Source organism: Peromyscus maniculatus, chromosome 11 (genome assembly GCF_049852395.1).
Source record: "Peromyscus maniculatus bairdii isolate BWxNUB_F1_BW_parent chromosome 11, HU_Pman_BW_mat_3.1, whole genome shotgun sequence".
NCBI lineage: Eukaryota > Metazoa > Chordata > Mammalia > Rodentia > Cricetidae > Peromyscus > Peromyscus maniculatus.
The window spans coordinates 66,271,913-66,289,345 of NC_134862.1; the positions used below are offsets into that span (position 1 = coordinate 66,271,913).

Here is a 17,433-nt window from a genome sequence, read left to right on the forward strand (position 1 = left end):
TAAAGTCAGATTTACTGGTTCTTTTAACTTTTAAAAAGGTTTTGTCCTGTGCTAAGGTTAAAAAATTAGAACTTTTTTTTTTAAAGCAGTACACGGACTGTTTCTATTGTCTTCCTATATTTAGGTCTCTAGTCTACCTAAAGATTACTCTTTTGTGTGGTATGAAGTTGGTTATTCTATTCAGTAGCAAGGTGGGTAGTGTCTCCAGGTTTACATGTCTCTGAATATGATTGTTTTGAAAGATGTTTCATACATTCATTCAGGATATATATGTATATATATATATCACTAACACACACATGCAAACCACACAAACAAAGAACAACTTGTTTAGGGAATGAAAGATGGCTAAGGCAAGGTAACTGTCACAAGTTTGAGGTTTGCTGGGGCTACACATTGAGTTGTAGGTTAGTCTGGGCTAAAATGTAAGACCCTGTCTCAAAAAACCAACCAACCGCCGGGCGTTGGTGGCGCACGCCTTTAATCCCAGCACTCGGGAGGCAGAGGCAGGCGGATCTCTGTGAGTTCGAGGCCAGCCTGGGCTACCAAGTGAGCTCCAGGAAAGGCACAAAGCTACACAGAGAAACCCTGTCTCGAAAAACCAAAAAAAAAAACCAAAAAAAAAAAAAAAAAAAAAAAAAAAAAAAAACCAACCAACCAACCACCCAACCAACCAACCAACCACAATAAAAGATGTGAGATGAAGTTAATCAACTTGTTCTTGGTCAAAGAGGTTAAGATAACACAGTAAAACATACAGTTCTCCCCGCTCCTCCTCCTCTTAGACAGTCTCTCTACATAGCCCTGTAGCTGTCCTAGAACTCACTCTGTAGACTAGGCTGGCCTAGTACTCACTGAGATCTACTTGCCTCTGCCTCTGGAGTGCTGGGATTAACGGTGTGTACCACCACAACCTGGCACACAGTTATTTCTTTATTAAAAGTTTATACATTGTTTTATTTGTGTGGATGTGTGTTGGGATGTACACCACAGTACATATGTGGAGATCAAAGGACAATTTATGGGAGTTGGTTATCTCCTTTTACCACATGGGTTCCAGGAGTCAAACTGAGGTCTCTAGGCTTAGTGGCAAGTGCCTCCACCAACTGAGCCATCTTGCTTGCCCAAAATACAATTATCATTCTTTTGCCTATTCTAAAAACAAATCCTTAAATGCCAACAATGTTTAATTCTTGTATTGGTAACCTGACAGAATCAGGCAGGATGAATCTATCCTCTAAGATCATATAAGAAGAGTTCTCAACTTTTTTTCAACTGCAACCACTTGATTTTAATGGAAGAGTGCTTCTGAGTAAGAGATCCTACTGACTGCATACAATGTAGGTAAATAGGACAGATCATCAGAGTTTGGTTTGCAGTTCTGTTGTTACTATTGTCTTCTTCTTGTTTGGTTTTTAAAGAGCTGAACAGCACTACATTCCCACATAGCCAACTATACTGTAAATGAAGGGCAAATTCATAGGAAAAATAATCCCCATGAGTCATTCCTTCTGTCATTACGTTCCATAGAACATAGAAAGAACATTTTTTTCTATTTACTATATTCCATCCTTCTTAATTTTTTTATTTAGCAGACCAACTGAAGAATCTTGAAAAACAAAAAGTACACAATATACAGTATGTATATATACTAAGTAATTCAGAACTACCAGGTTATGATGAGGCTACTACAGCAAAAAAGGTAACAAGGCCCTTACAATCTGCATAGCTTGGACAATAATACATACTATCCACAGATTTAAGTGAGCTTTCAGAAATGTACTAGGAAAAAGAATAGCCTGGAGTGGGGGTGGAGCATAGCTTAGTGGTGGAGTGCTCACCTAGAATGTGTGAGGACTTGGGTTCAATTCCTAGTAGTACAAAGCAAAATAATAGATCCCTTAAAAAAAAAAAAAAAGAACAGTCTAATGTTGAGGTTATAAGGTGAATAAGAAGGACTCTAAGGCTTCTAAAAAAAGTGGCTCCTAAATTGTGTTGACTATATAAAACGAATAAAATATAGTTGAGTGTGTATTTTAATGTTTACTTAATAAAATATAATATTCAAATGCATGACTGAGGAACATTTAATAACAAAAGAATAAGATGAAGAATCAAACATTCATCATTTTATTTCTGCCTGTGTAAGTCAACTAAAATGTGTAAGGTTTAGTCATGTACAACTTGAGCTACTTGAAGACCTTTAAAAGCTAGTCAAGTAACAATCAAGAATTTCAAAATTGTAGAGTTGGGGAGATGGCTCAGTTGGTAAGGTGCTTGTCATGAGCTTCAGTCCTGGTTTTGATTCCTAGCAACTATAGAAAAGACAAGCTTGGCTGCAAGTGTCCATAACCCCAACACTAAAGAGGTGTAAACAGGAGGATCCTGGGTCTTGCTGGCTAGAATCAGCAGGCTCCAGGATCAGTGAGAGATCATGTCTCCAAAGAGAAGGTGTGGGCTGGTGAGACAGCTCAGTGGGTGAAGGCGCTTGCTGCCAAGTCTGATGACATAAGTAGTAACAGTCAGGCTTCAATTCAAGAAAGCAATCTGGAGCAGTGTGAAGGCTAAAGTGTTGAGAAGGAGCTGGAGGCTGGAGATGAGTGAGTTAACAATCTACTGCACTACACAGGACTAACTGTAAACTGGCAGTACAATTAGTGGATAAATTCAGGGGCAATAGTTCAAAATTCAGGAAAGAAATGACAACATACAAAACATGAGTTTGATGCCTGGGTTGAGAAAGAGGGAACTGATTCCCAAAAGTTGTCTTCTGACATTCATACAAGTGCCACAGCAATGTATGCAAACATATATGCGCACGCATGTGCGCACGCACACACACACCACACACACACTTTAAAATTGTTATAAAAATAGAGATTAGGTGGGGCTGGGGAGATGGCTCAATGGTTAAAACACTTGGCATGGAGATTGGATCGCTAGAACTCACATAAATGCCGGGTAGATGGGATATCTCTCCTATATTTCCAGCCTCAGAAGATGGATTCCCTGGATCTAGCTGGTTAGCAGGGACTAATTCTATCAGCCAGCTCTGGGTTTGATTGAGAAACCCTACTTCAGAGAATAAAGTGGAAGAGTGATCTAGGAAGATTCACAATATTAATCTTGGTCCTCTACATGCTCACATACAATATGTGCACCTGCACATACATTTGTCTACACACGTCACACACCATATATAAACACACGTGAAAAGGACAGAAAAAATACAAGCTAAGATGAAGAACCACTGAAAGATACCTGACGTCCTCTGACCTTTGCATATATTATTGCAAATTCACATATGTGCAAATGTACCACACTCAACATGTTCACATACAAGAACACAGCACACACATACAATATTGCAACAACAAAGCATTCAACTCCATGTATGGGCTTTCTGAGTGCAGTGAGTGCTTAGATACTGCATTGGTTTCCTCTTCATGAAGCTGGCCTTAACACCAGTTCAAGAAAGGAACAAGTAACAATGATAACTGAAGGCAGTTAATGGTAGTCAGGCTGAAAAGAGGAGATTAATGGATATAAAAGGATTCAGAGAAGAGCTGATGACTTATTCTATAAGACAGAAATAATTGTTGAGACATAAAAATACGTTGGGGAATATTATTTTAAGGTGTTGTTGATGAACAATCAACAGATACAACATTTATTTATTTATTCTGATGTGTGTGAACCTGCATAGATTATATATATACCATGCATGTGCAGGCACCTGTAGGGCCAGAAGACAGCACTGTCCCCTGTGGAACTGGAGTTATAAGCATTTGTGAGCCACCATGTCAGTGCTAAGAACTGAACTGGGATCCTCTATAAGAGCATTAAGAGCTCTTAACTGCTAAGACATCTCTACAAAGTCCCTGCTTTATTCAGTTTTAAAATACTGTTATGCCTCCTATTCCCACATCCAAAAAATATACTATTTTCTCTAAAGAAGGAAAAAATTAACATAGTTTGCATAAAATGCAATTATTCAAAGCATTGGTAGTGACTACTCAAGAATTTTATAGACAATAAACCACTAGTATATAACAAACTTAAACATATCTCCTTTCTTTTCCCTCAAATATACTTTACTTAATCTAGTATATTAAAAATATAATTTTTTCAATTTATAACCACATGAAAAAGTATTAATAAAACTTTATATCTTTACCCTGTCTCATAGGCCTATATTTTAATTTCACAATACCTTTATTAGTATAATTCAGATGTCATAAAATTACTCTTTTAAAAGTATACAAGTCAATTTTTTTTTTTGTGTGTGTATTCAAAAAGTTCAGCTGGGTAGTAGTAGCTCATGCCTGTAATCCTAGCACTTGAGAGGCCTCTCTCAAAAAATAAAGAGAGAGAGAGAGAAAGAGAGAGAGAGAGAGAGAGAGAGAGAGAGAGAGAGAGAGAGAGAGAGAGAGAGAGAGAGAGAGAGAGAGAGATATTGAGATTTATATAACCACCATCACAGCCTAATTCTAGAATTCTTTCACTTCTACGATTCTGGACTCTTCACACACACAGCAATAAAACATAAAACATGGACTTCTGTTTTGGCTTCTCTAGGTTTGTTGTTGTTGTTGTTCACTGATGTGATAGCAAGACTGATCACACTTTTTACCTCTGTTCTTCAGCTGACATTTAGGTTGTGGCTACCCTGTAGCTATCACAAATTATGATGATGTAAATATGTGTGGGAATTTTGTAAAGGCATGTTTTCCACTGGTTGCATCCCTAGAAGTAGAGTTGTTAGATCAAATGGAAACTCAACATTTACCTTTTGAAAAACTGTCAAACTTTTTTCTTTTTAATGGCTGCATCACTTTACATTCCCACCAGCAACATATGAGTTTCAGTTTCTCCACATCTTCAGTAATACTTATTACTGTCTCCCTGTTTGGATTATAGTTATCCTACAAGTAGCAATGCATCATTTTGATGTGAGCTTCTCTAACAGCTGATATTGAGCATCCTTTCAGGCATATAAGCACCATTGTTTACCTTCTTTAGAGAGCCCTCATCTAGGAGTTTTCGTTTGTTTGCTTTTAACTAGCTATCCAATAGTCTGATGAAAACTACAATGATATTTTAAATCTTAGAATGAAATTCCTTTAAAATGAAATTAGTAGATACTTAATATAAAGTATACAAACATTAAAAAAATCCAGGAGAATGGAAGTGGCATCGGTTATAGAATTAAAGAGCTCTATGCTAGAAGGCATCTCAGAGGTATTCTTTAGCAGCAGTGCTCACATCTTGCAAAGTTTTAGAGAAAGGGGCAAAAGCACTCTTGGCACATTTAGCAAAACACCTAACAAAATCATGACATTGGAAACATTTTCTTTCCACATTACTAGCTTCTGACTCCTATGTAGGAGGGAAACATTTGATGTCAGTTGTACATATTTGGTATGCTTAGTGGCTAATGTCATCCTTAAATGGGCATTAGTTTGAAACACTTATCTTTAATTATAAAGTGAAAATTGTGCCTCTATCTCTCATTGAAGGCAAGGAGGAATATTTTTTCTTGGGACAAGAGGGATATTATCTAAAGAGTGTGCTATATAGAGGTGACTGCATTATCCTCTTGAATAAGCCTTTTCTCCTGGGTGGGATAAACTGGACTCTTCAGTACTTAGTCTGCTGCAAGTCTATTTCTAAGGATTACCATAGATTGAGGAGTATTTCTTTCACATCATTCTTTGATTCTTTCAAGTTAGACTCTTGTTAACAATTTCTGCCAAGCCTGTTCCCTTCTCCAGGTTTCTACACATCTCTATTCTTAGATTCCATTCTTCAATGAATTGTATCTAACCTTATTTTTGTCCTGTACATCAAGATGCTAAATTTCAGATTTTCTAGGTTATCTATCTTTAAATTATATCTATTCTGATCTCAAATTGACTTAAAGGTGTAGTTTGTATTTGTAATGCTGTACCACAACTTTCTGATATCTTTCTGTTTAGCATGTTATTATTATCTCCGGTAATAATGTATTTATATATGCTTATATATTCATGCACACAGGAACAAATATATTCTTTATTAAAAGAGGTATCATTACAGGGTGATTCTATTACAGATTTAAGTCTGGATGGATGGCTAGGGAAAAGGAAGGGAAAAGATGGATACAAACTCTGTAAGTACCAGGAGAAACAGCTGTAACTGTCTTCCTGGAATATAAGAGCAATGTGGATAGAGCAATGTGGATATAAAATTTGAAATAGTTTTTCAGCTTGGATGCAATAAACTGAACTTCATTGTTTTACTCCTAAGAGAGACTCTTATGTTGGCCACTGTGTCACAGTAAAGTAAAAAGTCTGTCAGACTGGTAGTCTAAACTGACCATGGCAAACACATATATAAGCAATTAAAGTGTTGTAGAGCAATTTACATGTGAGCAACAGCAGCCCACAAAGGAAGTGCTACTGATTAGTTTTGAATGTCAGACTTGAGGGTACAAAATAAAGGACCAATGTTCGTAGGTGGATTGGTGCAAATGTGTCCCTCATATTTTACCAATCATGAAGGCAAACAATTTTCAATTCCAGGGTACATAGAAGCATCTGGGAATCTTTTAAAAACAAACAAACAAACCCAACAACAACAACAACAACAACAAAACACTGATGATCAGGCTTATCTTTAACTATCAGTGTATTTTATAAAGGTAAATTTTATGGCTAGTTTGAATTAAAAACCACTGGTTTGGATAATAAACACTTTCTAGTCTTTCATAATTGTGCATGAAACTGTCTGTTTAATTTGGAAAAGTAGATATATAGACCATAGAAAAGACATTAGGTACAACAGAAACCAATACCAGCTGATACTGACAGCATGAGACTTAAGAAAGGGAATACTGCTTTTTTTGGTGTTTAAGAAGCTTTTAAAAATATTTATTTATTTTATGTGTATAAGTGTTTTGCCTGCATATGTGTTTGTGCAACATATATGTGCATAGGCCAGAAGAGGGCATCAAACCCCCTGAAACTGGAGTTACAGATGGTTGGCTGTGAACCCCAATGTGGGTGCTGGGAACTGAGCCTGGGTTCTCTGGAAGAGCAGCAGTGGTCAAATGCTGGGCCATCTCTCCAGCCCCAATATCTTTTTATACAGGACTTTAATATACTCTTCACTTTATTTTCCAGAGGGTTTTTTTTTTTTAAACCATACAAAGGTTTAATCATTTGACAATCTCTTATATTTACATATTTGTTTGACTGGGACTGGTCAAGTGTCATAGTAACAAGGGGATAAGGAAGGTTATACAGGAATATTCAGCTACTGCCTTAGTTCAACTATGCTTTTTGGGTGTCTTGGCATGTTTTTTAGTGTCTGGATTCTTTCAGAGCTAAGCTCAAAGCTAATACAAATGGTGCAGCTGCAACTGCATTGTGTTATAGACAAGGCCAACTCAGATCATTGTGCTATGGAAATGAGAACACTAAGCTGAACACCTGGCCCGGAAAACAAGTAGCTCTCTCTATTCAATGCCAAATGGATGGTATCATCTAAGTAGAAGTCATACAAAAATCCTAAAAATCAATAGTCACTTTATAAATAGGGTATAAAGAAGCCTGTTCCAAAGCCATAGTTTCTACTATGTATGAAACAACTGTATACAACTTTAAGATATGTTTGTTTTCCTTTTTGAATTAAATTTAAGTAGAGATAACTTATTTAGTCAGTTTTTCCTCATTTCTGCCATAAAATCGCTTAAATGTCATTTGAGCAATGCATAAAATATACAAAGAATGTTTTATATAGAGAAAAGTACAAATATACAAAGGCAAAAATATACCCTAGCAAAAACAAACAAAAAAATGATCTTTTTTAAAAAACAAAAGCTATTCAAATGATTATAATTTTTTAAGAATCTAAGACAAAACTCACAACTACCAAAAACATTGTAAGCTTGTACATAAGCATATGTAAAGGGCTCAAAAGAAATATTTCAAGGAACAAATTACTAAATAAAAATTCTAGCTAGTTTCAATTTCCAAATGTAAATACAGAATATACTCTAGACATAAATCCTAACTGTAAATTAAAATTTCTCTTTATTGAGGGAAAAAAAAACTATTTTGCACAGGCACATTCATTTAAAACAATCTCTTATGAAATGTTTACTATATAGCAAAAGTTTATTATTTCAATTTACTAGAGACATCAGTTACACCAAGAGACTAAATGAGGGATAAACTTATTCTATTTGGATCTTGTATATTGATGTGTATCTTATTCACTCAACAACTATTGATCAGATGTTTGCTATGTGTAAGGTACTCTATGGAGCAATTGGGGCGGTTACAGAGATATCAGAATAGATCTTCACTGTTAATGAGAAACAGAGATGACAAACTGAAAGAGGAAAATGAGGAGTGAAGATGATCAAAATACATTATATACATGATGATTCTGTCGAACAAGAAATAAAAATGTGTTATTTATCTACCATGAAACAGACCTTTCCGGAGAGTAAGTTTTATAAAGATCACCTATTTTCAAGATGTAAAGTATTCTCAAATGATATATAATATACCCATTTATACTTTAAAAAATAAGAACAAATACAATTTCATTTTTTTAATGATTAGGAATGACAGTTATCAGTGTCAACTTCTATATACTCTATACTCTGAAATACGATGACATGTTCAAAGACTACTAGAACATGTTAGCTATGTATCCTTTTCTTTTAGGGGGAGCTGATAAAAACCCGAGTTCTGTTCTGATGGTTCATTTTAGAAAAATGTCTAGCTAAGGGCTGCTGAGTGGTTAATTCTCCTAGAAATATATGGCTTTGTGACTGTAAGAAGCCTTTTTCCTTCCCTCATTATTTCTATGATTATCAAGTGAGTACACGGTTTGTAAGTATTGCTTTGAAACTTCTACTTACAAATGGTTAGTTTTTATTAGGATAATTCTTAAATTACTTGCCAATTTATTATTTGAATAAGCAAAAATTGCAGTTCTTAATTAATTAAAATTTTAAAAAGCCTGAACACAAACTTCACACACAATTTACGACAGTCTTCATTGTTACAATAATTCGGAGAGCTATTCGCACCTGTGTACTTCAAGAAAAATAAGAAAGCACCATTTGATTCCAGCTAGACAGTGTGAAAACCTTAAACTGAAACTCAGTCCAGTCCAGTGTATCATTGAAGTCTGTACACGGGTAGTTTTAAGTAGTATTCATTGATATATAATATACTCAGTTACACCTTGAAAAAAATAACAAAACAAAAGAAAATCTCATTTTTTCTTAATAATTCAGGATCACCGTTATTGCATGAACTGCTGTACAATACACTGCATTACTGTCTTAGTTAGGGTGTCTATTGCTATGATAAAACATCATGACCAAAGGCAACTTGGAGAGGGAAGGGTTTACTGCATCATAGTCCCTCATGGAGCAAAATAAGGACAGGAACCTGGAGGCAGGAGCTGATGCAGAGGTCATGGAAGGGGTGCTGCTTACTGGCTTACTCAGTCTGTTTTCTTATACAATCCAGGCCTACTAGCCCAGGCATGACACCGTCCATAATGGGTTGGGCCTCAAACATCAATCACTAATCAAGATAATACTCCACCAACTTGCCTAAAGGCCAATCTTATGGAGGCATTTTCTAAATTAAGATTTCCTCTTTTCAGATATGTTTAGTTGACAAACAAACAAACAAAAATCCCAGCACAACTACTAATACATGTTAAGCTATATTGGTTTCTGCTCTGAAAAAAAAAAAAAGGTGAAGGAAACATGCTTTTCTCATTCATGAAAATTAAAACATATATAGCTGTGCCTATAGAATTAAGGAATTTAGTAAGACATTATTACATCTAGTGCTCTTAAGTAGCTGCCACATCATGATTACAATATTAATGTAGCACTCACTTGCTAGTCTATAGATGTCTGTAAAACTCTGAAAGGTTTTTTACAGAAACAGAATATCCACAAACTCTACCCACTCTTAATGTGAAAGAGGTAAGTATATTGTTCTTCAGAGTTCACAGAAATAAACAGGTTCTACTTAAAAGCCATCTCAACTTAAAGTATTGGAATAAGAACATTAATTTAGCTACGTTAAGAGGGGAAAAGTTTGTTTTCTTCCCCAAAAGAAAAGTTTATTTCTATCTTATACTGATCATTGTACTTAGAATAATGACCAAGCTCTTGAAGCAATTCTCTTTAAATATGTCTTTTATAACATACAAATTTTCATATGTTTACAAAATAGGTTCATTTTTTACCCAATACTCCAAGGGAAGAGATGGCTTAATATCTGAGTTATTTGAGGCTGGCAAGATTGTTCAGTGGTTATTGCAAGCCCGATGACCTGAGTTCAGTTCCTAGAATCCACACAGAAGTAGAAGAGAGGAGAACAGATTCCACAAAGTTGTCCTCTGACCTCCACATGTGCACTGTAGTGAATACACGCATGCATACGCACACACACAAATAATAAAACATTATAAAATAAAGTATAAAAAATAGGAGGTTTGCAATGAGAAAGAAAGGCTACACCTAATAGCCAGCTCTACTGGTCCACTATGGTCTTCCCATTTCAGTGTGCTTTTAGCAAACGTTTGTACTTATTATAATATTAATATATTTTTAGCTAATAACCAGATTAATGGATACCTGCAAAGATTTACACTTTGTAATTCAGAAAAATTCAGATTTAAGGTACTTAGTTGTATTTGTAAAATAGCCCACGAGCAAAAATAGTATTCCTTAAAATCTAATGGACCTTAGACTGGACATAATTCATAGTTAATCAATAGAAATGTATACTTCTGGCCTTTATCCTCAGTATTGTAATTAAATTCTTGAGGAACAAAATGCTTGGACTACTTTAACTCTGAGGAGAAAATATATATATATATATTTTAGTGGTAAGCAACACTTACTGGTACTTTGAAAGGGGAGGTATTCGCAGTGTCCATGGAGTTGGGTTTCTCTGATGTGCTGGTCCCTGAGATGCTCCGTCTGCGGGGGGACCTTTCTGCTGGCACCTCTGGAAAAGCGAAGGAAGTGGAAACATCATGAAGAACCCAAAATTTCAGACTTTCCCTAAACTATAAAATTGCTTTTCTCATACACACAAAAAAGCTGTTTTCTTTGAAAGTCTATTACATTTTTATCTCAACATGCTTTAGGTATCTTTGTGATGTTTAACCTATGGAGACAAAGAAACTTGGTCAGGGTTAAGAATCTATTCTAAGAGACAACTTGTATTTTCATCTGTGCATGTATAAGAAGCAATTTTTCTAAGTTATAATATGTTTAAGATTTTCAGGTTCACTTAATAATTTTATCTTGTACCATATGGCTCTGCTTCTCTATCAGCCATTTAGAAGTGAATCAGAAATTTCTTATATTTTTGTGAACCAGAAATATTAGTGTTGAGCATGATTTGACACTGCTTACAAAAAGGTTAAAGTTCAGTTCTATACAGATGACTCACTAGACTGTAGCAAAAGCTATGAGAAGACTGAAAGGTGCTGCAGGATAAAAGAATATACATGCCTATGCAGATATAAAAATAGAGCCGCTTCTCCTTGTTCTGGTTATATGACCTTACTTACATCTTACTCTGAAATCACAGATCTGTTCAAATGACCTAACAAGATTAAGATTCTGCAAATGATGTGATCTCTAATTAAACAGCCATAAAGCATATAACACTACATTTTAAAGGTTTTTTTTCAGTGATACATACATATACATATATACACATGCACACCGATACTTATACATATTATACCTTTATCACAACTGCTTCCCATCTCCACTTCAACTGACAGACAGATAAGAATCCAGCTTCTCAGATAACATTAGATAATCTCAACATGGACAAGAAAAAAAACACATCCTAAAAAAAGTATTCTGTGTTATCGTCCAGATCTTAAAAAATAAAGAGTAAATTGTGACTCCGGAGACTGACATTTTGATTCCCGCTGTTCTGCCTTTAAAAGATAGATGCAGTTTAAACTTCCATTTCTGGCCTCCTGGCCCCTGGGATCCGTGCTACTTCCACTTAAGAGAAAGCATTTTTTTTTCTCGTGCTCCCTCCCTGCCTTGCTCTTCCCCCTCCCTCTCCACAGCTTGCAGAGAGCGAGCGAGAAAGAAACACAGGACTGCAGCTATTCATTCAATCAATCGTCTGACTGCACATCCTCATTAGTTACTTTTAGGCTATTAACAAGCATCCACTGCCTCCCCTTACTTACAGAAAATTTCTCTGTATTACACTAATCTGCAGCAGAAAAAAATTACTGACATTTAAATTCGGCTAGTGTTAAAAGGACACCATCTTACACAGACCCAGTAATGCACACAAATCAATGCTGCCTAAGAAAAGCCAACTGGAAGTGCTTACCCTATCACTGTTTGCATGCTGGATACAGGTCTTCTTTCATCTCCTTGTAGCATCTTGACCATTAAGATATTAGCCAAATTACAATATTCCTAATGACTGAGAAGTTGATACCGCAGCTTATATGCCTGCAGTAGAAGACAGTTCCATGATATTGCCGTATTTTTAAATTATGACCAATAACTGTGTCTCAGTTTCTCTCTACCCATCAGTGAATAAATGAGTCTTAATGTACGAAGCCATTTTCAGAATTAGGCACACGTGACTTCTAACATACATCTCTGAAAGGTGGCAGTATAATTAACTCAGATTCATGGGAATGGCACAAAGGAAGTTAAGCAAATCATCTTGCTGGAATACACACAGCAAGACCTTCAGACTTGGAGACATGACTTTAAGAGTAATGTATCCAAGTCAGGTGATTCTAAAGTTGGGAGACAAGACAGGCGGGGCATGGAGCTGGTAAGGCAAGAGAACATCTCATATTTTCTCTGATAATTATCTATAAAGTTATATTATCTGTAACTTCAAATTAAGATACAGATATTTTAATCTCTGAATAAATGACAGAGAAACCAAACTGGGAGAAAAATAAGTTTAATTAGCTAGGATAAAATGACAGAATGAAATAGTTTACTCAATATGCAATGTTCTGGTTAATGAAAAAATTGAAACCCATTTCCTCACTTTCTTCCAAACATCTAATTTTAGTTTCAGGCTTCAACTCATTAAGCAAATATATTTCAGTGCTTTAACTGTTTGAAATTGTACTGGCTAAAATGAGTAAACTACATTCCAAACCCCTAACTATGGTTACTTACTATACTTTTTGTCTCCATATGGTAAGAACAAACAGCTCTTATAGTTTATAGGTTGTTAGCTCCAAAGAGAATAAATTATTTTTGAAGAGGTAAAGTAACTCAACCAGTGAAAGGAGTGAGTACTTTATATTGCTAATTTCTCAACCCTCTACAACATAATTTATTTCTTGATATAAAATAGACCCTTGATGACCACGTGTTTTATTTCTCTCAAGGGTTGCTCCCCTAAAGATCAATGTTAACTTAGAAAGAAGATAGTAGTCTTCACAGGAGACTGATTGGCAGCTTGCTGGATTAGTAAATCACAAGAAACCCCAAGTGGTTCCTTCTCTCTTCTCTCTTCTCTGTCCCCTCTCCTCTCCCCCCCTCCACCCCGCCTCTCTCTGAGCATGCACCTGGGCAATGCAGATGATAGAGGCCAGGTTTGTAAAGTTCAGAGGAAAGCAAAGACTCAGGGCAGTTTGGGTGATATTTTGTACTAACAATTTGAGGGTTCTGGTCAGCTCAGATGGAAAAATAGCTGTGACTATCAAGAAACCCATACCACTAAAGTGACACCTTTGCTTTACTAGGACAACTGATGATAGTTAGCTGGGGCTGAAAAACACTGAGGTGCAATCTTCTAATAAGTATTTTTTCAGGGTTAGCACACAGAGCTGTGGGAAGCCAAGGCTGAACCTGGCTGAACTTGACAATGTGTAAGAGTTCTTCACATGTTTTGGTGGCATGAAAGCTGCAAGATGGAAAGTATCATGAGGAACATCTGGGAGTTGGCATTGAAGGAGGCCAGCAGAGGACACTGGTGAAGGTGCAGTCAGCTGCAGTTGAGAAAAACCATACTGGAGATGCCAGGACCGCGGGATGACCACTAAGGACAACAGCAAGTGTGGAGTGGAGTTTGTACCTACAAACAAGCTATGTGTGATGTGGGTGGTAATGCTGGAGAAGAGGAGCTACCCAAGTCCTTGGGAGCCCAGAAGATCGTGTGTGTGTGTGTGTGTGTGTGTGTGTGTGTGTGTGTGTGTTCCAGATGTTAGACAATGAACTATTTATACTGCTGGATGGTATCTGCCTTGATCTGATTTTAACTGTGTTCTGGTTCTTTTCTCTTGGAATAAGAAGTATAAAACTTTTTATTGTACAAGAGCCCACAATGAAGAGACTTTGGACTCTTAAAGAGATACTGGATTTTTAAAGAGCCTGAGCTTTTATCTTAAATTTCCAATACAAAATTTATCTCTCATTTTTAGTGATAATAAACAGGCATTTTGATAATGACAAAAAATGATGATATTGCAATACCAAGCCATCATTTACTATGCTTTATTTCAGAAAAATGTTTTTAATGAATTACATCTTCAATCCAGACAATAATCCTTTGGAGCTAGAATTATCCTCCCAATTTTACAGACATGGAAACAAGATGTTCTAGTACTCTGCCCATGTCTGGCCAGCAGGCAAGAGGCAAAATGAGGATTAGAACCCACGCAGTCTGCATTTAGAGCCTGTGCTTTTAACCATCAGGCATGCTATCTTGTTCTGTGTGTTTTACATAATAGGCTATAATGGAGGGGAACCATAACTACAGAGACTTTAGTTTTCTTATTTGTTCCTAAAAATAACTAAAAAAATTAACAATATGTTCACAGTTCTTTGTATTTTAAAGAAAACTAAGGCATACATACTAAGGGTTTACTCCAAACATGGCCTATCAAGGCAGACTCAATCCTGGAATGCTGATGCTGATAAGACTCTCCAAGTCCAAGATACATAGAGCTGAGACACTCAGTCAAAGGGGAATCATGTAACTTAATAACAAAGTGTAACGATGAGGATAAAAATCCAACAAACAGAAGCCAAGCACTAGAGAATACCTACAGCTGATTTCTTACACTAAAAAACAGGGGGCAGGGGGAAGCTTTCTAGAAAATAATATGCCCTTCAACCCGCCCAAGACAGGGTTTCTTTGTGTAGTTTTGGTGCCTGTCCTGGATCTTGCTCTGTAGACCAGGCTGGCCTCAAACTCACAGAGATCCGCCTGGCTCTGCCTCCTGAGTGCTGGGATTAAAGGCGTGTGCCACCACCGCCTGGTGCCCTTTAACATTCTTTTTTTGTTTTGTTTTGTTTTTTTGTTTTTTGGTTTTTCGAGACAGGGTTTCTCTGCGTAGCTTTGCGCCTTTCCTGGAACTCACTTGGTAGTCCAGGCTGGCCTCGAACTCACAGAGATCCGCCTGCCTCTGCCTCCCAAGTGCTGGGATTAAAGGCGTGCGCCACCATGCCCGGCTCTAACATTCTTAAAGCAATCTTCAATATATGAAACAACTATTTCCACAAATTCTAGGAGACAAACTAAATTAATCAACATCTTCGGCTTTGCAAAGAATAAGCTCTAAATAACTAACAGTGTTGTTCAGCTCAAAATGAACAGTTTGAGCATTTCAATCTAATTATTTATAAGATTTTTCTAATCTCACAGTTTTGGTGAGCTATATTTGTTGTCAACTCTGAGAGATGTTATCTTTTCAGATTTCTATAGACAGGCATTATGGTTTTTTCTGTCCTACCCTCTCTAAGCTGTTGCTTCTTTACCTTTTTTTTCCTTACAGAGGCAAGATCTTGCTATGTAACACAAGCTCACCTCAAAGTCTTATTCTGTGTCAGCCTCTGAGTGCTGGAATTACAGTTGTGTGACACTGTACCTGTCTGTCTTAGGCTTTCCTGAAACTGATTCAATAATATGTTTTCCTTACTAATAAGCTTTATAGTAATGCAATCACCTTATTTACAGATATGCTCTAAGGTATTTACACTGTGTTTATAACTGACTCAGTAATGTAACTGAAGGTATATGCTTAAATTTATTGAAGAATAATTTTAGTATTCAGTAATAATTATAAAAATAGATTTAGGCTTTGATTATATCAAGGAATTTTAAGAACAGTTTAGTTTCCCCCTCACATACAACTGTCATTAATAGAATCAGTGTACTGAAAAGAGAAAAGCCTAGCTATTAGGGAGGCTGAAGCAGGAAGATCACTTCAGCCTAGTTTGAGGTCAGCCTAGGTAATATAAAGAGATCCTCCTCCCACAAAAAAGGAGAAAGGGAGCAGGAAAGAGAAATGGTGGAGAAGGGAAAAAAGGAGAGGAGAGAGAGAATATGAATACAAATGTATAGACCTTTAAATGTAAATATGAAACAATCATTTCCTGAGATGAAATGTGCATACAACGTGGTATAAAACCAAAGCTATAATGCCAAGCATCAATAATTAGTGAAGGTAACAGAAATGGGGAAACCATGATGTTGGTTTATCCCCCTTTAGCATTCAGTCAATATCAAGTCTATCTCTGAGATGCCTATCAGCTTCATTTAGCCAACCATTAACATCTTAGTCTAGGGCTTTTTATTCTATGCACACTGTGACAGGGGTCTCCTAGCTAATTTCACTCACTCAGTTTCTGTCTACTTAATGTTATCCTGTGAACAATTATAAGATTAATTTCCCCCCAAATATTGCTTTTTTTTTTTAAAAAAGGAAATTACTTTCTACTAATCTTTACACAATCAGGCATTTAAGAGGGGAAAAAAATCAAACTGGTCTTTATACATTCCTTTTCTTTGTCAACCATTTGCCAGAGTCTGACAATCTGTGGAGATTGTTCACACTCCTCTGGTGCCTGTCCTTCGAAGTGTTTTACCCACTTACCAAATTGTAGGTAACCTTCAACTACTTCTATAAAGCCAGACCAACATACTTCACATGCATATCTGTAAATTCATACTGCTAGAGTATATGTTCTCTAGTTTTCCCCACCAAACTAAATATTACTGATTACACCAGTGTTCTGTAGCCAAGGCCTCACACTTCCAGATTTCAATAATGGTCTGCTCTATACTTCAAACAAAATGAGCAGTCATCTCAATTTTAAGTACTTCTTACAATGTTTTCATAAACGTTTTCCACCCATAATTGCTTTTATTAAAATAGAATAAAAGATGATAAATAAGTAACATTTAACTAAACAACTAAAAATAGTTAAGTATACTGAGTCTGGATACCCCTACCTCTTTAATAGACAAATATGCTTTAAATTAAGATTTCATTCAGTTGAATCATACAGGACTGCCATCTTACTATAAGGATAATTGGTAAATAATCAGCATTCCACATGGAATTAACTTCATACTTAATACATTTTTAGTGTACTCATTC

At 36.2% G+C, this 17,433-nt stretch overlaps 1 protein-coding gene across 7 annotated transcripts in view; it reads right to left on the minus strand.

The window, feature by feature from the left end:
• Positions 1 to 17,433, minus strand: part of Rasal2 (RAS protein activator like 2) — a 301,544-nt gene that overhangs the window by 90,313 nt on the left and 193,798 nt on the right. For 6 of the 7 annotated variants that reach the window (XM_015992624.3, XM_015992627.3, XM_015992625.3 and 3 more), the window contains one exon: positions 10,930 to 11,036. In XM_015992624.3, coding sequence (XP_015848110.1) covers positions 10,930 to 11,036 — 107 coding nt within the window. Of the gene's footprint in view, positions 1 to 10,929; positions 11,037 to 12,401; positions 12,837 to 17,433 lie in introns of those variants that run through there. The other variant, XM_042258371.2, reaches the window with a different exon arrangement.